At 44.2% G+C, this 27,537-nt stretch overlaps 1 protein-coding gene and 1 long non-coding RNA gene across 2 annotated transcripts in view; both read left to right on the top strand.

Annotated features, from left to right (window-relative positions):
- The window catches only part of slc35f1 (solute carrier family 35 member F1), a 127,104-nt gene that overhangs the window by 51,704 nt on the left and 47,863 nt on the right, over positions 1 to 27,537 (top strand). Inside the window, exon 2 of the mRNA XM_063222852.1 lies at positions 11,280 to 11,455. Within this exon, the coding sequence (XP_063078922.1) occupies positions 11,280 to 11,455 (176 nt within the window). The remainder of the gene's footprint in view (positions 1 to 11,279; positions 11,456 to 27,537) is intronic.
- LOC134468369 (uncharacterized) lies at positions 7,780 to 8,452 on the top strand. The gene is made up of 2 exons (XR_010038778.1): positions 7,780 to 7,945; positions 8,320 to 8,452. It is a non-coding gene; the product is annotated as an uncharacterized LOC134468369 (long non-coding RNA).

The following is a 27,537-nucleotide window of genomic DNA, read 5'->3' as shown; positions in this document are numbered from 1 at the left end:
CATTGGAGAAGGACATTGGGGATGAACACCTTTAGTTTACAGTGAGCCACTTAAGCCTCTATTGATTTCCTTGCCCACACTGCTTAGTGGACACCTGAACAAACACTGTCCTCATTGGTCTAGAATAAAGAAAACAAGCAGCTCTCATGGTAGTCATTTACTGTACGTCACACACTGCGTATGGATGTCAACGTTGACAAGAGACTGTGATTAAAATGTCTTTGGTGAACCATGATGGACGTGCTTGGAGGGTGCTGCTGTAACACAGCGCATCAAGGCCCCCCCATAAGGACATGGGGACCCATGATGACCCGGGTTCGAGTCTGGCCTGGGCAATATCCCAGCCCCAGCCCCACCCCCATCTCTCTCCCACCTGCTTCCTGTCATACTCTCCACTCTCATATGACCAGTAAAGACACAAAGCCCTTAATAACAATAACAAGAACAACAACAACAATAATAATAATAATAGTAATAATAATAATAATAATAATAGTTATAATAATAATAATAAACATGAGAGTGCTTGCTTAAGTGTTGTTATGGATCCATTTGAGTCCCTTTCCAGTTCTTTACTCTAGCAGCAGCATCTCTTCACCTGTAGTGTCTAGAGAGGATCCCAGTTATGATTACTACTTGTGTGAGGTAAAATGAAACGTTGAGAGCCAACTCCTCGTTGTTTGATAATGTTGGATATAAATCAATAAAATCGAGAACTCACTTATTAGATTTCCGCAATACATATGAAATATTCTGGTGCCAGCGTTGCTCTGAGGCACAGTACAGATGAGGTCTTTGTGTTTAGTCAGAGCTGATTTGATTGTTCAATTTGGCAAATGGTAAATGAGATTGAACTACTGCAATTATGTAAACCTGGGGGAAAAAAAGTGATCCATCAGCATGGCATGCAGTGCCAAGTGAGATATTCATGGGATTTTGGGTCTGTGCTTTGCACTAAACAACACCTCAGCGTATGAGTTCTAGTCCAAGACATATTTTGGGGCATTCAGCAATTTTCTATTCTCAATTTGGTACTGGTTACTGGTACCTCTTTGGTTTGTGTATGTACACAACATTCGTATAATATGGCGCCATCTCTTCTGGAGGGCAATGTGTTTCATATATATTCTTACAATCTGTTACTCTCTTTATATTAGAGTAGCCTATATTCAGTCTGTCCCTTCAGCAAGAATTATAGCAAGTTTCTGTTTGATTTGTTTTCATGCAGGGAGCATGAATCCTTCCCTCAGGATTAATAAAAAGTACTCTACTCTACTATGTTAGCGCTAATCTTTCTTGTAGTACTTCATCTTCTTAGCCTTAGGTAGGGTAAGGGAGAGTTTATTTTCATATTCGCAAGGTAGATGTTAACAGGGCAAAGTAGCCCAATTTGCTTTACAAGCAAGAAAACAACAAAGTCTTGATGTATCATGGGAAGGAAAAAATAACTGACAAGAAAACTTGCTAGTACTTTGTAGAAAGGCTGAATGGCTAGTGACTGGGCAGAGTCTCTACCACAGAGAGCAGAGAATTAGTGTGCAAATCATTTCCCAATGAATGGAATGGAGTCTGCACTCCTCCGTTGGCGCCCCTAGAGTGCAGTACCACCTGGAAGAGTGGCGAGTGGACTCTCACGTAATACCCTTAACACCTCTCCGGTGTGTTTGAGTCCACAATAGGCACGCAGTCAGTGATGACGTGAATTCTAAACGTGTCAATTGACTCCAGTAGAAGCTCCTGATGAAGTGTCTTCTCCTTATCAATGCTCTCTGGTCACGTGACGTAATTCACATGATTGCCGGCGGCGGGTCTTCCAGTGCTCTGCTGATGCAGCTGATTTGTGCACCAACGCTACTGTTGTTGTTTGCACTGTGTCTTTGCCGGCGTGTAATGTGAAAGGCTTGGGGACGGTAATTACTCTCATTACTGTTTGGCTGGCGGGGAGGGATGTGCAGCTAAAGTGCCATAATTAAAAGTTTCAGTGGTAATGGAAAGTAAACATCCCCCCATCCCCAGCCTCTGTGCTCAATATATAATAGCACACATCCATCCTTAGTACATATGTACAACACACCCAACACTACACACACACACGGTTAAATTCATCTTCTATTAATCATCTGTGCATCCCTAATTTCCTTAATTTCCTTCTGGATTTATTAAAGGACTCTGTACAGAGATACAGTGGCACATGACAATATTTGTGCCACCCAGGGCTCAGGCACACTGTGGTGGCAGGAGAGATAGCCACTCGATCAGATAGGCTAATGGAGCGATTATCATGGAGCATTCTTCCATCCATTCTTCCATCCATCCATCCATCCATCCATCCATCCAGCCCTTCCCCTTCATCGCTCAATTACCACCAGAGCGGCTCTGACTAATTACACCGTCTGCCTAATCTTGAATATCATCATCAGGGCGCAATGTGGTGCCACACAAGCTGAGTAAACTACAAGAGCATGCTCCATAGGGGGGGATTGTACAGCCATTGAGCCATGAAGTCTGTCCTTCAAGTGCAGCACTATCGGTCTAGAAAGTATTGTTTGTATGTTTGAATCCGTGTAACGACTGGTCGAGGCTTAGCACACTTTTGATGAATAACATAGCGCAGACCTAATGCAGAGCAAAAATCAAAACTATCTGCGCAGACCTGTGGGCGACAGGCTGCTGCGAGAGCATACACAGCCCCTTAGTTTTCCATTAACATTGCTATCACCAGAACCAAACCAAAAAGTATTGATGATAGGGCACCTTTTCAGGAAGCAAATTATTTGGTTTAATATGCCTATGCTGCACACTGCACTGCGTAGAAAGTAGAGTGCAGATACAGCCACTTAGGACTTTGGAACATTTATTTCATTGCAGTGGTGTAAAACCCACTACTTCAGGGTGACATTCACTGCACACTAGCTTCAATGCTAGCAGCCAGACTGTGAAATTGATTGGCTATTGTTTTAAACAATGCAATATTCTAATTTTCCCTGAAATGCCAACATGTTTGAGGGCATGATTTTTCTTGTCACTCCAAATACCATTTTAAATGTGTAAAATGTAATTCTGTCACCCTATCGGATTCAAGTATGCCCTGCAACCCATGTTTTTAATTTATGGTGCTGAGAAACAATTTCAGAAGGATTGCCATTGACCGATGTTTGCTTTGTAGGTAGTATTAATGAGATTTTGTATTGAACTGTGAATGGAGGTATGTCCATTTTGTCATGTGAAATTGTGTTAATATGCCTTGTATGACACACAGTACACTGTATGATTATAGCCCTTTCATGCAGATATTGTTGCAGACTGTTGGGTGAAAACGATACACTACACCATAAAAGCATTGCAGTGATTTTCTAGTCTTGGGTAACACTTTCAAAGAAATAAGCACATGCCCACACAGAGAAACAATGGAATGCATACACTAACTCACACTTGCATGAAATATTTTGTAGGCTCCCGTATTTTTTTCACTGTCTCTGCTTGCGCTGCTTAAATAAAACGGTCGCATTTGAGTTCGAATGACCAGCTCATTGGTATGGGACCATGGTCATCTCGCCCTGTGGCATTTTCCTTTGCTTTGGAATTCAAGTCTGCTTTGAGACTTCAGAAGGTTGATGTGTGTGTGTGTGTGTATGTGTGTGTGTGTGTGTGTGTGTGTGTGTGTGTGTGTGTGTGTGTGTGTGTGTGTGTGTGTGTGTGTGTGTGTGTGTGTGTGCCCATGCCTGTGTGCACGTTTAAATGTGCTTTGAGACTTCAGAAGGTCTAATGAGTGTGTGTGTGTGTGTGTGTGTGTGTGCGTGCGTGCGTGCGTGCGTGCGTGCGTGCGTGCGTGCGTGCGTGCGTGCGAGTGCAGTTTTGGCCTCTTAGCGGGGTTGTCTGGTTTAATACGTAAGGGATAATGTATTGTCCACACGTGACTATAGGAAAATATTTTCCCGACGAGGCGAATAACAACCCCCGACGCCGAAGGCGGAGGGGTGTTATTCCGCTTCGAAGGGAAATATTTTCCGATAGTCACGTGTGGACAATACATTATCCCGCTTATTATACGGCTTTTACCAACATTAGAAAGCATAAATAGTTAACCAGTAGTTTAAAATAACATGTTTATTGCCATTTTATAGCGTGCGCAAAGCAAGATAGTTCGTGGAACGCTCATAATTTAAAAAGGTTACCAAGCAACAGAGTTTGGCTACTTTCTAACTTGTTACAGCCACTTTGCGCTTCAAACTGTTTGCAGGCTGCCTCGTTCACGGCGCGATATCTAGCCTAGCGTTACTAAACTCTGGTTCATAACAGGAATATTTCTATCTAATCGGCGACAGTATTCCAGGGGAAAAAAGCATAGCAACCCAAGCACTGCTGTGCGCCCTGACCATCATTATTGATCCTGCTACATGCAGAGCACTGTGCGCCACATGGAGGGGAAACTGTCAACGAACTCCTCAGTTGTAAAAAAAAAAGAAAAAAAAATACTAGTGTTAAAAGATTTATCCGGAGTTGGAACAAGTTTGCCTGATTTTTGCATGTTTGGGATGAAATACAGTCACTCTAGAGCAAAATCAAGGCAAAAGGATGCGTTTTGAGAAAGTTTGATAATATCACGTTAGCCTCGTTAGCCATATCAGCTATGCAATATGAAAGAGTGCGGGCATCGTTTTTCGGCGGTTACACATATTTCAAAAACACAACATTTTAACGTCTTGCACAGCTCAAAACAACGTCACACTTACCTCGTAATATGTTGAGGGTATCCACACATAAACCGAAGTGTCCAAAGCCCTTCATGTATTCTTGAAAGGTCTGCAGAATGTGTTTTGTGAAGCTACTACCTTGAGAATATCTAAATTACGGTCAAGACAACTATTTGACACTAAAGTCCACCAAGTAGATTGCCGAGTGCGTCGCACCATCAGCTGTGGTTACTCGCTATGGAAATAATCATAGCTGTTCGTAATTTACCGGGGGGGGGAGGGCTGGTGCGTAGGGGGGGAGGGCCATGATGAAAAAAAATGAGGTGGAGGGGAGGGCCATGGCAAAAAAAATCGGAGTTAGGGGGAGGGCCATGGGAAAAAAACGAATTTATTTTATTTTATTTTCATATATTATTTTAAATAATAATAAAGAAATGCTCTGAAACACATCGCTTTGCTATGCAAGGTCCCGGGTGCATACTTTAGCACTGAAGCGTGTATCTGTAGAACTATCAGGTGCAGCTACTGTAGATTGCCCGCGCTGACTCTCTTTCACTGTAGGATTGCTAGTGCTACGGAGGAACATTGAGCATCATAGAAAATGACCGTGAGCAAATATCAAACTAGCTGAGGTGAACTATAGGCCTATGGGCTAAACAGTTTGGGAAGTTTTGACAACGAATTGGATGGGCATTTCCAGAGGAATTTTGGAGAGGTGTTGTGTTGTAGTCAACTGGTGGTCACAGCCTCTGGTAAGTCATGATTTTATATAATGGCACCGCCGTGTGCTTTACATCTGTGTTCAATGGTCGCATAGCACCGCCGAGAGAGACGTTTGTTTTGTTTAGCTTGTGGTGTCAAGGTATTAATAAAAGTGGTATTAACAGCGATATGTTGGCTTGGGCATGCATCAACACGGTCTTAAACCCATTGGAGGAGCTAACTTGTTGTGAAGAGAAGTCTCATCACTTTGGTGATCAAAAACGGACCAACTAAGTAAGGAATTAGGTGAATTTAAAGTGCGACGGAAGAAGGGAATGTCACCAAAATTGTGCATCGTGTCAGGTAAGAAGTGACTTTTGTTTCTTGCGGTGGAGATTGGATTCGTAGTAGTTCATTGGTAGGCTAGGTCTTGCCTATTGCTGGTGAAGTCTATCTTAGCCTCGGAGTTGGCTATGGGGTGAATCTATAGCACAGCCGATGGTGTGCGTGGCTTGTCTATCATAACTGTTGCCAAAATTGAATTGCCGCGGTGTGAAATGGCTGTGCTATTGTTAAGTTAGATGTTTTGGACTTTTGTAGTGGTGGTGATTTGTTCCTTTTGCCTCTTGCTGCTGATTTGACCACCGTTTAGCGGCACCTTTTAGTGCGTCTTAAATATGGCCAATGTCAAATGCAAACTAAAGGTGGCTTTCACACTCTCCCTGTATCAATAGCCAGCAATGGCACCAGCTGCTTTGGCGCTTAACCTAGGCCTACTTCTCTCGCCGATCACAGCACAAACTCTTTGGCCGTCAGAGTGTAGCCTAATTACATTCGGGAAGCAGTAGGCCTATGCCTGTCTGTGTGTGCGTGCTTTTGTGCGCGGGCGGGGAGACAAGGCAGGGGTCCTGATCGTATGCATCTTGAGATACACAGTCGCAATTGCAAGAAAATCTAAATTGTTTGAAAGCCCGGTCACCTATCACAAGTGCATCGCATAGCCTAGTCATGCATTTCTACTAATTTCACACATTGTAGACTGCCCATGGAGAAGAGAGAAACTGTCACTGCAGCGCGATTTGCTCTTGAACACGCCCTCACCTCCACATAGGTGCGCGTTTCCCTTCCATAAGAACTTAATAATTTTGAAGTGAAATGTTAAACAAAAAAAGGTAAAATCTAGTCATCCTTGGTTAGGCTACATAAAACATGAAGAAGTTAGTCAGATGGGATTCGCCATTCTTCATCCTAAACTTGATTAGAATGCAGGAAATTGCATCTAAAAAAAAAACATTTTTTTTGGGAGAGGACTCCCAGACCCTTCGCTGACTACAGCACCCCCTGGTCAAAATGAGTTCCTGCGTCCCTGCAATTTGTCTTGGTGACAGTGGAGTTAAAAGGCATCCCATGCAGCCGCAGAGGTAGATTCTAGCGGCTTCTCATAGGTATCCACTGATATCGATAGCACATAATAGTGCAGACAACCGCCCTTGATGTAGGCTACTCTGACTGTTGTCATGATGGTTGTTCATCTACCAATTTTACATATTACATTTTTGTACCTGTAGGGGGAGGGCCATGGGAAAACAAAATTGAAGTGGGGGGAGGGACATGGGGAAAAAAATTGAGGTGGAGGCCGGGGGGCCATGATTTTTTTTTTTGACCGGACTTCCAGCGCACCAGCCCTCCCCCCCCGGTAAATAACGTACAGTCCCTAATAAAAGATGTCACCACAGCGGCCGGCGGACAGTGACAGTTTGCTTTCTTGGAAGTTGGAACGGCAACACTCGGACATTTGCTGATGAATCCTGATGGGCTACCCCAAGCAGCAAAACACGTTTTCTGAACCAATTGACACGTTTTTTAACGGTGTCATTTAGGTGTTGAATAAAACCAAAGTGTCAAACACGTTTGTGGAACGTTTTCTTTGACACGTTTGCAAAAACACCTTTTAAATACGTTCAATACAAGTTACGGTTTAGTGTCAAATGACACGTGAAAATATCAACGCATCTGACACGAAATCTGAACGTACAAATTTAGTGTCAAAAGAAACGTTTCTTAAAACACTGATCTGACACCAAATTCGAACATGCAGTTTTGGTGTCAAAAGACACGTTTTTTAAAACACTGATCTGACACGAAATCTGAAAGTACAGATTTGGTGTCAAAAGACACGTTTTTAAAACACTGATCTGACACTAAATTCGAACATACAGATTTAGTGTCAAAAGACACGTTTCTTAAAACACTGATCTAGCACCGAAGTCCAAATTGTTTTTGTCTGAATTGGATGCAGCTGTGCAGCTCGCGGTTGACCGGTTGCTAGGCGACCGCTCTGATTAACTGAAAATTCACTTCTGCCTGACCTGACTGACATACCTTCACCCTCTTGTTTTCTCCGTAAACTTTGACTATTTTATCCTTCATCTTTCATATTTTCACCTTCTTGACTTTACCCGCATCCTCTTTACTACCAACTATCAACCCTCCTTTTGACAATTTTTCTTTCTGGATCGAGGACGTGAAACTTCAAACGTGAAACTCCGGTGAGTTGTCATTAGCATTTTGCTAATAACATTTACTCATTAAAAACAAAGGGGGCTTTTAGACTGTAATGAAACGTGGTTTCCATACTTCTAGCCTACCGTTACGAACATTGTATTGTACTGGAGACTATTATTTAAGATTACTACAGGTGCCACCTCTGTACTATTGTATTAATGAGGTGAGAAGACATAGAAGTATGTTGATAAGATTTTGTTTCATATTTCATACACGAGTCCCTTGAACCCAACGGACGTCACAGTGAAATCCTCGCGACCAGCAAAGCATGATTTTTAGAGTGGGCTCATGCTGCGGCCCATTATGATATTTGTCATGAGCATCACTTGTTGAATAAGTTCTTCTTTTCATGTTTCAGGTGAAACCAACGCAAGCGTCCTCTTCAACATTGACAACAGAAAGCCCAGACACAGACTGCACTCCAGCCCAAGTCCAAGTGGCAGCTTGTTTTTTTTTTGTTTTTGTTTTTTTAAATAAACACTTGCATTACACATAGGCCTATGCTTTTCTTCTTTTGCATAACTAGGCTAACTAAGGCTATAATAATAACAGTAGTAATAATGGTAATGGCCTCATAAATGCTATAGGATAAAGCATAGGCCAAATTTTAAGCCCCTAACAGAAAAAGCAAGCCCATGGCGCTGCGGCAGGTTTTATTTTTGGTGTCAAAAATAGGTGTTGAACACGTAATAAAACCCAAATGTACACCTTATTTGTACGTCCGTGGACGTGTTTTTCCGAACGTGTTGTTTGACACCATTTTGAAACGTTTAGAGCAATGTTTCCCAACCTTTTTTGTCTTGTGTACCCCCAAGCCTTTTCATTGTGCCATGAGTACCCCCCAAGTCAAGTTCTATATCGCTTTCTCCATCCCAATGTAACTAAGCTCCATATATTTGTTAAAATTGAAAGTACCCCCTGCAGTGTGCTCGCGTACCCCTAGTGGTACACATACCCCTGGTTGGGAAACACTGGTTTAGAGAACGTGTTGGACACCAAAAAATAACCCTTTCAGAACGTGCTGAGCACGTAATGGGGAACCTACAAATTAACCATATATGAACGCAATTCTGAACCTATTCTGAACCAATTCTGAACGTGTCACTCACCAAAAATAAACGTTAAAAAAACGTGTTGGGCACGTTAATTTGCTGCTTTGGACCACTCTGCCTTTTTTGTTATTATTAACAAAACTGTTATTATTAACTTCGTCAGGATGACATAACTGTTAAAATTAATCGCTGAATGAGACTTCTAGTGTTGTTGCAATTCGTCTTGAGAGGTTTGAGAAGTGGTTGGTTACCGGAGCATCATGGGCCACCAGCAGCATATCGCGCTGCTGCCATAGCCTACTGCTAAAAATCAGAAGGCAAGGCATATCAGTGAAGATATGACCGATCTACTTGCGGAGTGATCTCTGAAGTGACCAAACTCGTTGCCATTGGCAGCGGGTATTATTAGGTGGGCATTACAGAAAAGTAGTGACCACCGAACGTTGGGTCCGCCCATTGAAAGTGAATGGGAGCTCTTGCACCATTCTAGAGTGCCGTATAATAACCTAGCGTAATTTCTGGACTATAAGCCGTACCTGAAAATAAGATGCACTCACTCAAATTGCTCCTGATTGTTAGTCCATTCTAGCAGCATAGTTTTGTAGTAAAAGATATGATGAGAGAGAGAGAGAGAGAGAGAGAGAGAGAGAGAATCAGCCCCATGCAGACAGCATCCCATAGAAATCAGCCTCCTTGCTGTGCACCTGTTGATGGAGAGCCCTGACTGCTCATCAGCCTCTTCAGAAGTCTACTCTGTATTTACACAGACACGGTCGGAGTATTGATATTGCAGCTAGAAGCCCAGCCAGACGCAGCCAATCAGACCAAATAAGCCGCTCGCTGCTCCTGCAGAAGCAGACAGCTTCTTCCCAGACGCTCTGTGTGTGTGTGTGTGTGTGTGTGTGTCTGTCTGTCTGTCTGTCTGTCTGTCTGTCTGTCGGCTGATGCAGTTGCAGCCTCGAGTGCATTCAATGAATCCCTACACCGACACCCTGTCAATCAACAGCTTGCTACCATGACAACGGCTGATGGAGAAACCCCTCCCATACTCTTATCAGATCAGGAAATGATCTCTGTCAAAGGCAGTGCCTGACTGACAGGTAGCTTGGCCTCTAGTATCACTGGGGTGGCTGGTGCCATCCGCCCTCCCCCCAAACTATGCTTATACATGGTTTCTCTCTCTTTTTCAGACACACACATTCTTTCTATCTTTCTGTCATTCCCTCTCCCAAGAAGAGTTCCTTATCAGCCTCAGCCTGGCCAGATCCTTGAACAACAAAAATAAAGTCGGCAACACCAGGTTTCTGTTTCTCTTTCTTTTAGTAATATGACGTTTTGGGCAGCATGCCCTTCATGAGATGCTGTCTGGGCCACATCCGTTATCTCCTCCTCACCAAGAACACTACGAATCCATTTACACTCATGGCAAACAGACACATGCTGTAGAAAGGCAGCCATCTTGGAAAAATGTGTCCATATGTTTATTTTGTTTGTTGGAAATGCAGAACATGATATGTGCCAAATTTGATGCTTGTGCCACAAAGTCAATGATGCTTTTTCCAAGCTGCTAAATCACATTACTATATCATTTACTATACTATAACAGGATGACCTTCTCCTCTCTTCCTGCTCACCCTGGAACCCTGGGAGACCAGGTCCTCTCCCTGCTCACCAAGAACATTACAAATGGATCATCCATTTACATCTAAGGAAAACAAATTCAGAGTGTCCATCTTATTATCTAATTGTGTCCTCGCCCTGTGGTTGTAGCCTTTTGCGTCACTGATACCCTGTCACTGTGGAGAAAACAATAAAGATATCCCCCTGTCAGCATAGACATAAAAAACTTTTGAGGGACCTTTCCTCATTCAACACCCCCACTGCAAATTAAAATATGACCTTATATTAGAATTGTGATTCTGAATAAATCTGTCAACGGCATCTTGCCTCACATCGCGAGGCCACAAGCACAAGGACTAGAAATTAGATTCTTATTGGAAAATGGACGCCATATGTCTATTTTTGGCGTTATGTGACAAAGTGAACGATTCAATAACTATGCCACTGCACTATATCTCAAATGAGTTTTAAATCTCCATCCTTCTTTCCCTCTCCCTCTTCTCTTCCCAAGAGAACTCCTGTTTAACCGGGGGCCAAGTCCTCTCTCTGTTCATTAAGATCACTACAACTCCATCATCCATTTCCATTCCTAAATGGGTGTTAAAATCTCCATCCTTCTTCCCCTCTCCCTCTCTCCTCTACCCAGAGAGCTGCTGCTCACCTTGGCACTGGGCCAGGTCCTCTCCCTGCTCATCTGTGGCATCGGCCTGACCAGCAAGTACCTGGCGGACGACTATCATGCCAACACGCCCGTCTTCCAGAGCTTCCTCAACTACATCCTCCTCTTTCTGGTCTACACCACCACTCTGGCCGTCAGGCAAGGTAGGCTCTGTCACTTCTGTCGCCTCTTAATGCAGATGGGCACGTCTACGGGCCTATTAAGTCTTTGCTGAAAATACTCAACTATCAAAACAACAATGTTGCTGTGGCATTGCAGGGTGTCTTAGGTAACCAAATAAGACTTAGTCATTACCATTTTGGTGACAATAAGGTCATCATGGAGGCTCTGCGCTAAGGAGTTAAGGCACTCCACAGGCACACTGTTTCCATCAAAGTGCAGAGCACAGTGGGTGTATTTACCTGGGTTTTATAAAGTAAAACAAAACTGCCACATGTCAATAATCTACCCAAAACTGCTTAGACTGGACTACTTTTATTTTTAACATAATTTTACTCAGTTTGGAGCTCCACACAGCTTTGTAGGGCAATGATTTTGACTGGACTTTGACCGATTTTGACTGCAGTGTGATAACCTGTTCCATCTCTCTGTCTCTCTGCATCTGTCTAGAGACAGTAATGTTGCACAGTGCCACTATAGACTATGTCTGTGCCCGCAGGCAAAACAGGATTTAAAAGTCGGATTTGGATTGGAGTTGAGAAGAGTTGCAATGTTACAACATCTTCTGTCTCTCTGTGTCTATTTTCTCTCTCTCTCTCTCTCTCTCTCTCTCTCTCTCTCTCTCTCTCTCTCTCTCTCTCTCTCTCTCTCTCTCTCTCTCTCTCTCTACTCTGCAGTATATCTCTGAGATGTAAAGTGATACAGTAGGAGTTATTTCCCATCCATGACACCTCCAAGGTGTTAATGTGTGGGTGATAAATGGAGATTGATTGGACCTCTCACATGGTACTGCCAAAAAAACATGTGGTATTAAATGAGTGGCTCCTACACTGAAGAAAGGATTGCCATTCTACTTAAAGGGACACTGTGTGAGATTTTTAGTTATTTATTTCCAGAAATCATGCTGTCCATTCACTAATGTTACCTTTTTCATGAATACTGCCCACCATCATCAAATTCTAAGTATTCATCATGACTGGACAAATTGCAGTTTTCATACATGAAAAGGGGGATCTTCTCTATGGTCCGCCATTTTGAGTCTCCAGAAATAGCCATTTTTAGCTGCGACAATGACTGTACTTGGGCCACACTAGAAAATATTTGTTTATTACTTAGTAAACTTTCATGAAAAGATCAAATTTGGCAGTAGGCAGTCCAGTTTCAATGAGCAGCATAGTTGCAGTACCTTTTTTGGCCATTTCCTGCACAGTGTCCCTTTAAGCTTTCTCTCCCTGCCTCGGCCATCTACTTTCCCCTCTCACTCTGCTCCCATGGGTGCAAGGCAGGGCACTCTGATTGACATGCCTTAATGCATATTAAACAAGCTTACATACTCATAATGGTCCACTCCTGAGCAATGAACTGCAGGTCTCATTGTGGATGTAAAAGGGTTTAATCACCTCAGCAGTGGTCATTATGTGACTGAGTTAAACACAGCACAGCACAGACTTATTACCTCCATGGATAATTGTGTAATTTGAAGGACCAGCATGGGATGTGTGATCTGGCTTTGTGGTTAGTGGTTCCATGTCAGTGGTCCGACAGCCCATTAGTCAGACAATTGACTGCTGAGTATGTATCGATCTTTAAAAAAGACACCCATTAGTCTGACATCTCATTAGTCCACACACGTTAAAACTAACTAGGCATTTTATGATCATGAAAGGTTTTTAGTGTAAATAACTGAAATTGATTTGGAATTGTATTGAAAGCATGGTACATGATACCACTGTTATAAAGTATTAAAAAACAAAAAAGTTGATGTTAGGATTGTCTTTATCATAATCGAATGTGACTTAATGGCAACAGTTGTAAAATGTTTATGACATGGCATTAGATTTATGACACGTCCATGAGTGCATTACGGTGCTGTCATGTCATACCCATGACACCGGCCACAAGTAAAGTGTGACCCATTTTTTAGACCCGGACTGAATGGGTTTTAAGACTGGACATGTAGGTTACGTAGATTGATAGAATGGAGGATATAGCCTAATTTCATTACAGTGTCTGTCAGTGAGGAATCAGCCAAAGGCCCCTTTTCAATATCAGGTATTCTACCCTGGTGCAGTTACCATGATGATATTCTTTTATTCTGGAAGTTTCCTGAGAACTCTTCTTGGTCTTTTTTGTACCACCAGAGAGTAGAGGTATTGTAGAGGGATTTCTGATGGTATTGCTTTTCATTTCAATCTCTTACTGTCTGTTCTATACTGACTTTTAACTGACACTATAGAGGAGAATGATTGAATATTCTGGAAGGGATTTTTTTTTTGGTTTTGTTTTTGTCTCGCTGGGGTGCATGACAGAAAGGTTACCTCTAAAAGCTTTCTTTGTTCCTTCAGAGTGATTTGTGACTCAGAACCCTCCCTAGATGCAGAGCATCCTGCCAAAGGCTGTGTGCCCTGTCATTGAAGCACTTCAATTTGGGTCTGGCCAAGGCCAGGGATGAGGTCTGCTCAGAAGGCAGGGCTCATCAGAGAATATTGTTGGTATTTATGAAAGTTTTTGTCGCTTACCCTTCATAGAGTAACCTTTGGGCAAGTTGAAAGAGCTTCCAACGGGCTCTGCTGCATTTTCCTCTGAATGGCTGATCCCACCCTCTCTCTCTGTCTCTCTCTCTCTCTCTCTCTCTCGCACACACACAGACACGCACGTATGATCCAGAGCTGCTGTGCTACCCTATATGAACTTCCTTTCGGCTGACTCTGAGTGTCCCAAGGTGTAGTTTGTGATATAATTGGGCAAGATGGACACATTGTTTGGAAGATTTTGATAGGATTTTGATTGACACAAAGTATGAATTTGTCGTATAATCTTCATTATATTATATACAAGTGAGTTGCAGTTTCTCAGATCATCACATTAAACTTACCGGTATCTCAACTCTTACACAGTAGGCTACCAATATAAACAAGGACATGCACAACAACCTGTACTCCTGCCTTTAACCCATTTTGACCTGAAAACACCTGCTAAAAGACCTGTTTCCTATGGAACATTTATGCTCTTAAAACCTGGGGGAAATGTGAGAACTCTATTTTGATACCTGGCTTTCATTTCTATGGCACCTTTGCACAAGGGCGAATGTTTTGTCCAAAAATCTTGGAAGCTGACAAAGTTTGGTAAGTCTTCCTGCTCGTCTTCAAACATCACTTGATACCGCCCTCTATCTATGGGATCGTCTATCTCAATTTAATCCTGATTTCTACCGTGCGTATTGTTCATGTATTTATCAACCACTAAGCAATGAATTAGTCACATGACTCTCACACGTCCCTTTTACGGCCTCAATGTGTATATCAGCCAATCAGACAGCATAACGTAACATTAGCCAAGTGCTTTTAAAATGCCGGCGTTGTTGAAAACCGCATGAACGTTGTTCCCGGACCTAATGGTAAATATGCATAGATGTGGCACCCAGTCAAAATGGGTTAAATAGCATCACATTAAAGACAGCTTTTCCTATGTTGAACAGCATACAACAACTTCCTACCATTAAATAGGGGCCTACCCACCTGATCCCATATCAGATGCTATCACTCAGTATAATCACACGTATAATACTCATTGTGCAATTTACAAGGGTGCTGTAAGTTTTCATCCGTGTATTATATCAGCTCTCAACACAGTTCATTTGGCAGCCTTATTTCAATTCAACACTCTTCTGGTTGGTCCTACGGCACTCTGTAAGTGTTGAATGAACACTGTGAAATGTAATGCGTCACTCTGGGAAGTCATTGTTAGACATGCCAACGAGGGCCATTAAGACCAGAGCTGAACGCTGCTGCAGCTACTACTACTGGGGACTTGAAACCTTTTAACGGTGCAATCAGTTACGTGTATGTGGGCCGTCATCTGGCTATCACATTACTAGCAGATTACTACGGCCATCTTTTCACTTTGATGAAAATAATGGACACTTAACTGTGCCATTATAGACTTGTGTTCTTGTCCTAACAGAAAGGAGTTGGTGTGATTTTTCAAGACCGCTTTGAGGCAGAAAAGTAGCACGGACCAGGACACCTAATGACCACTCATGTCAATTTTGATGGCCCTTTAATTTTAACAAGATAAAGTGTATCTATGTATAGCATAATGTTATGGATTAACATTATAAGATGATGCTTTACATACCTTATGTACCACAAACACTGACCATTAACTCGAACCCTTACTGTAAAGTAGGTATACACATTTTGTTTTACGTCTTCCCAGGTAATGCACATGGACCATGAAATAAACAGCAACCAAATAATATGAGTTTTTTACATACCCGCTGTAAGTACTATGAGTTTTATACATACCCGCTATAAGTGCTATGCAGTATTTCTTTTGTGTGTAGCAGTAAAGTTATACATTTCATACAAATAACTTAATTATTTCAACAATTTGGAAGTGAGCAAGTTCTGCAACAATCTTTGGCCCACATTTCAGAAGTCAGCGACTTTTGACATGCACGCACACACACACACACACACACACACACACACACACACACACACACACACACACACACACGAGAGAAACACGTGTCACAATTGGCTGTTCGTTATTTGCATGGTGAGAGCCATTTTTTGTGGAACCATCTTGATCTTGTTTCCACACGGTTGCTTCACTCGTCCCTCTGAGCCAGGAATAGAACACGCAGAGCTGCAGAATACTAATGCACAAAAGCTCTGCTTTATTTATAGAAAGCTACGGGCATCTTTTGTATCACACTGCCTCTATTTTTTAGGAAGAGATATTTTGCATACTTTTTCTTTGTTTGTTCTTTGCAAACATGCATCCCTTGAGCTGTTTGTGTGGGTGCGTGCGTGCGTGCGTGGGTGTGTGGGTGGTTTTGGTTGTGGTTGTGTGGTTGTGCGTGCATGAATGTGTGTGCGTGTTTCCTTAGGTCATACTCTGTGAACAAACAGCTGAGATTGTTGAGGCACTTTTGTACAACGGAGACCTTCGGGAAACCTTGGATTGCCGGCGATCCCATCGGCCTGAAAAGCAGATTAAAAAAACATAAAGCATTTCCATTGGCAAGTGACATATGTGCAGAATTTAGTTGGCTGGTCTGAGGCAAGTTTGTTAGTTGGCCGGTTTGAGGCATTTGTACTTATTTTTTCACTTGTTTCAAGCAAATATTGCTCATAATAAATACAAAAATATCACCAAGTAAAAATAACTTGCCCCACGGACTAATGTCTGAAAATGAATTCTACTTCTAAATTCTTGTTCAGAAGTACTGGTTATAAGGTGATTTGTACTTCAATTAAGATTGACTTAATGTTTTTACGTCTAACTGCCCTTGGACTATGACTACATTGACTGTGGATTGTTACTTTGATACCAGTCATTGAACTACATTATTACCTGACTAGTATTCCGTCATTGTTTTGTCACAGTTTGACATGATTAGATAGAAACCCTCTCCTCACAGTTTGACATGTTTAGATAGAAACCCTCTCCTCACCCGGTGATGCTTTCGATTTTGAAGCTGACCGTTTGAGTTGGAAAACCTGTGTCTGTCCAATTAACCGAAGATTCCTCTCGACACTTTCGCTCCTCTCTTCTTCTTGCACAGCATGAGCCAGGTATGGCACCAGCGGGTCTGCAAGACAAGCTTATTATTTCTAAATCGAGTCATTCAAGTTTCCAAAAGGAAGAAAGGAACAAGGAAGAATCTGTGACAGTTGCCACTTCCTAAATTGTGATGCTTCTTTTGTCTTTTACCCCGTGTGGGCCAGCTGGCTAGAGCTGTGGTTATTGCCTACATTGATCAGCCACTAATTGTGAAAAAGCGCCGTGTGACTGGCTGGCCCTCTTGCTCGGGTTCTCTGCCATGAATAGATCGTATAGCAGTGGTTCTCAACCTTTTTTGAATAAATGCCTCCCCTGGACCTCATCATAAGCCTCCCAACTCCACCTGGACCTCATCATAAGCCTCCCAACTCCACCTGGACCTCATCATAAGCCTCTCAACTCCACCTTGACCTCATCATAAGCCTCCCAACTAACAGCGTTAGTATCACAATATAAAATGGACTAATGCCCACCACTGGCAACTACTGTAAGCACAGCCCCCTTTCAGCTGTACACTTCTCATGCCCCCCTAGGGCTCCCAAGCCCCCCCACCCTTCGAGAAACATAGCAGGGTCGAAGGGTCACTTGGATCTTTTATAAAGTCCTCCGAGGGCTATACTATGAACACAAAACAGGATTTCCCCCTGCACTTTAGGCCTAGGTATATTGAAGGTGGCAACCTTTACAACAGACCTCACCTTCACTAGGTCCCCTGAAAATCTAACTTAATTGTATTGCAAATGTAATTTCTAAGATTGCTTTAGAAAACATACACATTTTTGGGGGCTGGATAAGACGGCCTCAGGGTCGTATATGTCCCCCGGGCCATAGGTTCCCCACCCATGGGCTGGCAGGTAGTGTTGAGGGGGAAATCATGCTCCATCAGATGCTTTGCTTGGGTCTGGAAGCGGAATCAGCAGCTTCACAGAAACACAGCCAGCCACCAACACCACCCACCTACCATTAGCACCCATCTAGCAGCGGCAGCCTACTGGTTGAAACATCCAGACACGGGGTGTCATCCAGACACAATGTGTTTGCAGCTGTGGGGTGAAAAACAGGGCAGGCAACTGTGTCAACGGTATGTCTCCCTCCCCTCAATCTCCTTCTCTCTCTCTCTCTCTCTCTCTCTCTCTCTCTCTCTCTCTCTCTCTCTCTCTCTCTCTTTCTCTCTCTCTCGCCCCTTTTCTCTCCTGCTTGCTTGATTATCCTTTTCTCACATTCTCTTCTTTTTTCCTTCTCCCTCTCTTTCCTAGCACCCTCTTTCTCCCTTTTACCTCCTGTTTTTAAAAGACGTATATTTACATCACTTCACTTCTCTCTTCTTTTCTGCCTGCCTGCTTCCTCCCTCTCTTGGTCTTTTGTGTGAGGTGGATGGTACTCAACCACAGGGGACAAAATCAGGTTTTTGCTGTGCCAATTCAACACTACAGTAAGTGTTGCTCAAGTGTTTTGAACACCAAGTGTTGCACCAACACTGCACTACTTTGTGTGTGGACTGTAGAAGCTCTTTCATAACTGACATGAGAGCATGTGCAATCATTTGCACCTTGGCAGTCATATGCATGCCGGTGCAATCTAGCCTTTTCTCCTCTCCCCGTGTACTATGTACTTCTTTGACTTTTTGTGAGGACCTGGATGTATCCCCTTGCCTTTAGACAGCACACGTTTGACTTTTTAAAATTTTGTCTCAAAGCCTGTTAATGAAGTACATTGGAAGGGAGGAGGAGGGGGGAGAGAGAGGGAGAGACAGACAGACTGAGAGGCAGACAGACAAAGAGATGAAAATAGAGAAATATGGTGGAGAAATATGGTGGAGGCGAGTGCGTAACGTTTTAAGTGAGAGAGCAAATACCTTACATGTGGCGAAATCACCCTCCCAAGGTATCTTTTTATAAGTGCGCATCCTTTAACCTATATGGCACTATCTCCTTCTTCTCCTCTCTCTCTCTCTCTCTCTCTCTCTCTCTCTCTCTCTCTCTCTCTCTCTCCCCCCCCTCTCTCTCTCTCTCTCTCACTCTCTCTCTATCTATCTCTCTCTCTGCCCAAGGCAGCTCTATTTAAAATAAGAAGTCACCTGCTCCTGAGCCTGCACTGGGTTCAATGGTAGAGGACAGAGCATAGGGGACATACGCTACGCTGCTGGCTCCCGGTTAACACTGCACACTGTACAGCTGGTTATTAATTACAGCTAGTTAGCGTGTCAGGCTAATGAGGACATCCCACTCTGATGGCCTCAGCATCACTATAAAGTGGCAGGTTATTAAACCACAGGGAGACTGACAGGGAGGCTGACAAGGGGGGACAAACGGGTCAGTTGTCCCGGGCCCAAGGAGATGAGGGGCCCATCACTGAGGGGCCCATAATTGAATGCATTGGGTGGGGGGCCCTTTCAGATGACTTTGTCCTGGGCCCAGCCAAAGCTGTCAGCAACCCCAGTCACTGAGACAGAAGGGCTACAGTGGTAAATCACACACACACACACACACACACACACACACACACACACACACACACACACACACACACACACACACACACACACACACACACACACACACACACACACACACACACACACACACACACACACACACACAGGGAAGGACAAGGAAGTGTTTGGAGGGAGCGACTCATGAACACTTGGGGTTGAAGCTTCAGAGTATCTTTGGCCTTGTTTATGCTAATGCGAGCCTCACTTATGAGGCTAAGGTGGACATCCAGACACTTCTCACGTTTTCATCCAAATCAAATGGACTGAATGGTGAATGGACTGCATTTGTATAGCGCTTTCCACTCCTTCGAGCACTCAAAGTGTTTTACATTGTATGCCTCACATTCACCCATTCACTCTCGGATTCACACACCGGTGACAGTGGCTGCCACACAGGGTACCACCCCGCCACCAGGAGCAATTTGGGATTAAGTATCTTGCTCAAGGACATATCGATGGGGTCAGGCAGATTGAGGCTTGAACCTGCAACCTGCTGGTGGCCGCACAGGCTCCTCTACCACCTGAGCCACCCGCCATACTTATATGGGTCGAAAGCCATTGAATGGCATGTGGTGCCTATCTTATTTTAATGTTGTCTGAATGTATTTAACTGTGTGAAGTGGCAACAATTGAGCATGAAGAAGACACCGTAAGTTGTTGAGATGTGGTAAGAAGTGATATCTATGAAAACTGAGACTTGATTGGCATTGAAGAATGCCCCTACAAAATCACTGTATGTGCCGTTCATGTCCCCATTGGCCTTAGTTTAAACGCAAACTCTTAACGCAGACTACGGCCATACACAAACAAAAAAAGCGTACACACATATATGTAAAAAAAACCTCAGGAGACAAATGTGTGTGGCTGCTAGGATTCTACCACACACACGCACTTATGCCCTCAAGCGCGCCCACACAAAACCAAATGAAGGCATTCCAAGAGAAGTGAGCTTGTTAAGATGACAATTATCACCATCAAGCTGCTTTGAGTCAGATAGCACAGTGAGAAAGAAAAAATGTTTGTGTGTGTGTCTGTTTGTGTGTTTGTTTGTTTGTTTGTTTGTTTGTTCGTTCGTGTGTGTTTCCATTTGTGAATGCATGCATGTGCATGCATATGTGTGTATGCGTTGGTGTGTGCGTGCAAATATGCGTGTATGTGTCTGTGTGTGTGCATTTGTGTATGCGTGCATGTGCATGTGTGTATGTACGTGCGTGCGTGATTGCATCGGTGCACAGCGCCATTCAGCCGACTCCGCGCTATAAACAACTATCCCCTCAAGGACAGTGTGGCAGGTACAGCTTATTGTACCATGAAAACACGCCGTGGCGTACAGCAGTGCTTCCCAAACTGTTATATTGCAACCTCCGTTTGGCCCTAAGAATATTTTCGCGACAACCTCAACTCCCGTATGGCCAATGCCAAACATCTCTTGTCCCTTGATATTACTAAATTTCAATGTGAAAAGTGCTGGAAAGTAAATACATTATTTAATCATACACAGCAATACTGTTACTACCAGTTTATGTACAGTAATGTTTCTACTACATGATGAGATGAGATTAAAGGCTTCTCTCCACCGACTCCCCCTCTACAGTACCTGCGTGACCCCCAGTTTGGGAACCAATAGCGTATAGTAATGCTTGACTAGGCGACCCTCCCCCTCTCTCCCCACGTTAGAAGGATAGAGGAGCGTTCATTTCACGGAACGACGGCTCGCTCAGCAGAGGGTGTGTGTGAGATGACATGACAAACCTTACGCTTTTAATTACGCACGTCGTCAGCTCCCATTTAGCGCTGCCCCACCGCTCCCGCTATCTCCTCTCAGAGCTGTTACTCTCACTATTGATCTGTCTGCTACAACCAGAGTAGCCGACAAGGGGGGACAAAGGAGTCACCTGTCCCGGGCCCAGGGAAATGGGGGGCCCATAATTGGTTCCTCACATTGAATGTATTGGGTGGGGGGCCCTTTCAGATGACTTCAGCCAAAGCTGTCAGCGGCCTTGGCTACAACGCAAAAAGTCACACAGACAAAATCACTCTCTCTCTTCTCTTCTCTTCTCTTCTCTTCTCTTCTCTTCTCTTCTCTTCTCTTCTCTTCTCTTCTCTTCTCTCGCTCTATCGGTGTCTCTCTCTCTCAGTCTCTCTCTCTCTCTCTCTCTCTCTCTCTCTCTCTCTCTCTCTCTCTCGTATACACACACACACACACACACACACACACACACACACACACACACACACACACACACACACACACACACACACACACACACACACACACACACACACACACACACACTGCTGTCCTCCTACAGGTTATGGAAGGCTACTACAGCTCCACAGCTACAGCCCCAATTCTTTGCTTTCCTTATTTTCCTCTGGCGCTGGAGCTCTGTCTCTCTCACCGCTACTTTTATCTGGAAAAAAGAAAAATAACTTAATATTTTGTGTGTGTGCGTGTGTGTATGTGTGTGTGTGTGTGTGTGTGTGTGTGTGTGTGTGTGTGTGTGAGAGAGAGAGAGAGAGAGAGAGAGAGAGAGAGAGAGAGAGAGAGTGTGCGTATGCATTCGTGTGTGCGTGTATAAGTGTGTGTGTGTGTGTGTGTGTCCGTGCATGCATGTGTGTGTGTGCGTGTGTGCATGTGTGTGAAGACTACTGTTTGATCTCCTCCGTGTAGAAGACGTGCTTTCCTGACAAAAAAACCCCTCACTCATAGAGTTCTGTTCCAACACAATTAAAGAAGAGAAGTGAACTTGCAGGTTAGAACCTTGGCTGTTGGCAGATGATGCAACACTAAAGAAATGACTCAAAGAGAGTTCTAAATGTTTCAGTTTTGCAGCGCTTTAGCCTACTTACTTACTTGCACTGAGTACATACAGCATATCATCTTTCATTTTTTTTCACTTGTGTGTCTGCATTACCATTATTACTTTTCGGCTCACGTTTGCGCTTGCTTGCTTCAGACGTCGTCTTGCTTTTGTGTGCCACATGCAGAGTTCCCTTTTATCAGCGGTATTGTACTCCAGTCTACCACTGAAATGACAAGCAAAGGGAGAGGGGAGAATGAGAAGGAAGAAGGCACTTAGTTACCTGTGTGTGTGTGTGTGTGTGTGCGTGCGTGCGTGCGTGCGTGCGTGCGTGCGTGCGTGCGTGCGTGCGTGCGTGCGTGCGTGTGCGTGTGCGTGCGTGCGTGTCACACAATGTCAGAGGAGATACAGAAAAATGCCATTGATCGTTAGCAGCTGTTATTATATGTGGTGTGTTCGTGTGTGTATGTGTCTGTGTCTGTGTGTATTTGTCATTTTGTTTGTGTGTGTGTGTGTGTGTGTGTGTGTGTGTGTGTGTGTGTGTGTGTGTATGTTTGTATATTGAGTAAGGAGGAATTTAAGTGTTGTGAGGTAGGTCGATTCATTGGCTTTTTTTTTCATTTATCTATGTCTGACAAAGTGACTTGACGTGACTTGTCTGTCCGGCACAATCCAGCGCTTCTCATTATCCCAAAAAGTCATCGTCATCCTCCTCCGGGAAGCCAGGAGCTGTCACTATGGTCACCGTGTTTGTCCTCTGTCTGCTGTCATTACTTCTGAAAGGTTTCTCATCACTCCGTGCCAGGAGCTCCTCCACGCCAAGCCAAGGCTCGTGACTCAGGGCATGCACACACCTGTGCAGGGGCGATTCTAGACCGAAATTACCATGGGGGCCGAGGTAGGGCCATTATTTTTCAGGGGGGCACATACAGTACATTGGCAAAAGAGATACATTTTTAATGTTATGAATGTATAATATACACAAATGTATGTCATGTCGTGGCCATTGACTGTTCAGCACAGGGGCCACAACAGGGGCCAGGAGGAAATCTACAGGGGCCCTGGCCCACCCTGGCCCCTGTCTAGAACCGCCCATGCATCTGAGGGGTATTCCAGGAAGCTGGTTCAGTAGTAAACCACTGTCAGTGAGCGTATACATTGGTATCTTGTGTTTTTGGTCTATTTTTTTAAACTTGAATTTTATTTCTGGCGTGATCTGAGGAAAGCCCTCATCTTATTTTTTTAATTTTTTTTTTTTTTGGGGGGGGGGGTTGTTATGTAATGATAGGCCTGTGATGACGTCACAGGTTGTCCTCTTGCCCTTCTCTGGTTGCACCTTAAGTTCCAGATGTGTTTCTGTGGCTCTCGTCATGTACAAGTTTCATACACACTGTATGTACCTGTTCACGTAATGGCACAGTTAGTGTCTGCTCTGTGATGCTTTACAGTATCCTCCACACCAATAAACCAAGGACAACACTTTTACATTGCTTCCGGCTTAGTACATCCAACTGTGGCCGTGGCCAGATCCTTACACCAGGTTAGGTTAACCTTGAGATAGTGGTAAATCATCTAATAGAAGAGCCTGGATTCCTCATTTTATGAACTAACTGATGAATTATGTGTATATTTTGGATCTGTGGACCCCTGGACACCTTCATTTTCCTCTGGGAGTAGTCAAACCTCTGCAATCTTTACCTTTTCTCTTCTCATCCCTTGGTGGCGGATGGCTAAATAGCTTACCCAAGTAACAGCTAAGATATGATAGTCATATTGCGTCTCCTGAGAAAGGCTTCTCTCTGCTCGACTGAGTTTGACCTTGTGTGGGGTCAGAAGTGGGGGTTCCATTTCTCTGCACTTGACTGATTTTACCTTGCCTGAGCAAACTGGGCATAGCAGCAACAAGGAAATGGGATGGATGGGGGAGACAGCTCGAATGTGAGTTGAAGCTGTGTCTCATTGGAGAGATGGTGAGAAGCCTAAAGCAAACTCTAGCATGAATCGACATGTGGAATTTAAATGTCTACCCCCCTAGCTCTCAGCGCTAATTGTTATGTTAGGGATGCAGTCGCAGAATTGATTGGTGTATTGTCACTGTGCCTGCCGGAGCTCCATGGATCCGCACCTCTCTCGTAGGATACTCCCTGCCCATGGATCTGTGTCTCTTTCAGCAAATAATCTGCGTCTTTGGCTAACTAATCCCATTCTGCCTCAACCAGTAAGAAACATGGGCAAATTAAATGAGGATTAGGATGGAGAGGAAGGAAATGAGGATGAACTGAATGCAATGAAGCAGAACAGACAGGCGGGGCTTTAGTTAACTTTATAAGATAGAGAGTGACTGGCAGGGCTGTAGTCAAGTCCACCTTTGTAGAGTCCAAGACAAGTCCAAGACCAGAATAGTCAAGTCCGAGACGAGTCCGAGTCCAAAGAGCTTCGAGTCCGAGACAAGACCGAGTTCAAAAAGATTAGAGTCCGAGACAAGACCGAGTTCAAAAAGATTAGAGTCCAAGTCAAGTCCGAGTCACATGTCGATCAGTGTTAAACAATGAAAAGGATTAATTTCAATAATGTGAACCTTTGAAGGTAACCTATACACCATGGATGTGAAGACAAACTTGTTTGTTATTGGATTTCAATCTCCACTTTAGAATTTATGATGGCCAGTGTTCTAAAAAAAAGAATGACAGACCCCGGCGAGTCCAAAAGCCTAATTTGGCAAGACCAATGTTCGAGTCCAAGACAAGTCTGAGTCCAAACAATACCGAGTCCGAGACAAGTCCAAGTCCACAAAAAACGGACTGAGTCCGAGTCCGGACTCGAGTACTGCAGCCCTGCTGACGGGTTTCTGATTTGGTCACACAGAGTGTCACAGGCTTGGCATACTTAAGGGCAGAGAGCAGAGTGTTTAAACGTAGCATAAAATGGAGCCTAGAAAATGTAAAGAGGACTACAACCACCAGCCCAAGCCCACCACCTTAATAAAGTGAGGACACACTTTACAAAGTGAGAGAGCGCTTTCTTGACAACCCCTAAAAACATATCATCTTTTCACATCTGCCGTGATTTTTCCCTCAAAACTTTGCACTCTGCATGTGCCAGGAAAATATCTCCTGTTGGTCTGTATGGACCCTTGAGCTGATACTTCGCTACCTGTAGCCTTGACCTCACACCTCAGCTAGCAGGTGGATTGGAGAAGACCCATAGATCACAGATAAGAAAGACAAAAAAACAGGTACATTTACCTGATGAAGGTCTTAGACCAAAACGTTGTGAATAAAGTCAAAGCCACATGGCCAGTGTGTGGGAGTGTTATAGATTGTTTCCCTTCCACTACCTAAAAAAGTGCCATGGGCACTCCCAGTGATGGGGAGGAGGGTCATAAACCTTCCAAAGGCTGGCAGAGCAGAACTCTCGAATCCAATTCAAGGAATGAATAGGAATGTATCTTAAAATATGTAGCCTACTAAATAACCTGCATTTCTGTCTTTTCGTTGGTATGGGTGATCATATAGGCTCAATTTGGGAACTCTCTGTCTCTGTCTCTGTCTCTCTCTCTCTCTCTCTCTCTCTCTCTCTCTCTCTCTCTCTCTCTCTCTCTCTCTCTCTCTCTCTCTCTCGCTCTCAGCCGCATCCCTATTCACACACATTCTCTCATCATCCCTGCTTACACAAACACACAAGCACACACAAACTCAGCCTGCTCCCTACTGACGTACACACACACACACACATACACACACACACACACACACACACACACACACACACACACACACACACACACACACACACACACACACACACACACACACACACACACACACACACACACACACACACACACACACACTACACACACATGCACTTCCTCCCAGCCTCCTCCCTGCTCGTCTCCTTGGCAACATGAATCACCTCTGGCGGTTGGTGCGGTGTGAGCGGCAGGTGCTGTGACCTTGGGCCAATGAGAGGCGTGAAGCAGAGAGACGACTGCAGCCCAAGCAGGCTCACAACACACACGCACGCACGCACGCATGCACGCACGCAGGCACGCACACACACACACTCACACACAGTTTGGCTGTACCTTATGCAGATTTTAGTTACGGTAGCATTGCTTCATCTCCACAAAATCATCACCCTCAAGATCTCTACCCTGAAAACAATCACCACAGTCTCCTACAAATGAAGACGCTCGCACGCACACTCGCACGCACGCACACACACAAACATGCACAAGCACACAAACACGCACACACACACACACACACACACACACACACACACACACTTCAAACAAAAGCACACACACACACACACACACACACACACACACACACACACACACACACACACACACACACACACACACACACACACACACACACACACTATGGACCCTTTGCAGCAGCTTAGAAAATAAAGTGTCCAAGTGCTGTAATTGGAAAGGATTTGGAGGGAGGCCTTCATTAGGGAGGAGAAAGAGAGATAGATAGATAGCGTGAGGGTGAGGAAGTGAAGAAGAGAGGGATGGAGAGAGAGAGAGAGAGAGAGAGAGATGTCCATGCTATATTCTCACACTCCCCAGTCTCACAGGCCTGAGGACCTCCAGGACATCATTAATCTCTCTCTCTCTTCTCTCTTCTCTCTCTCTCTCTCTCTCTCTCTCTCTCTCTCTCTCTCTCTCTCTCTCTCTCTCTCTCTCTCTCTCTCTCTCTTCTTCGCTCCCTCACCCTCATGCTCTGCCTCTTTCTCTCTTCTTACTTCCCCCCAGTCTATCTCCCTCCCTCTCCCCCTCTCCGTCTCTGTCTGTCGTTCTCCATTATATTCTCTGTCTGTATCTAGAGTTGCCTCTGTCTCACTTCTTGGTCTCTGGGCCCCTTGGCTTTCCCCATCATGCCTGTTTGTTTACACCGGCCTTACATTGATCCATCCCTTTGTTTGCCCCTCTCTCTCTCTCTCTCTCTCTCTCTCTCTCTCTCTCTCTCTCTCTCTCTCTCTCTCTCTCTCTCTCTCTCTCTCTCTCTCTCTCTCTCTCTTTCTCTCTCTCTCTCTCTCTCTCTCTCTCTCTCTCTCTCTCTCTGGCATACATACTAGGCGCTTACTCCGCTTCTTTCTCTTCTCTCATCGGTTTGCTCTATGCTACACTAAAGACTCCACTCATCCTCCAATCCTTCTCCCTGAACGCCCGTCT

The sequence above is a fragment of the Engraulis encrasicolus genome, chromosome 18 (genome assembly GCF_034702125.1).
Source record: "Engraulis encrasicolus isolate BLACKSEA-1 chromosome 18, IST_EnEncr_1.0, whole genome shotgun sequence".
Taxonomy (NCBI): domain Eukaryota; kingdom Metazoa; phylum Chordata; class Actinopteri; order Clupeiformes; family Engraulidae; genus Engraulis; species Engraulis encrasicolus.
The sequence above is the reverse complement of the archived record's forward strand: the minus strand, read 5'-3'. Positions and strand labels throughout refer to the sequence as shown.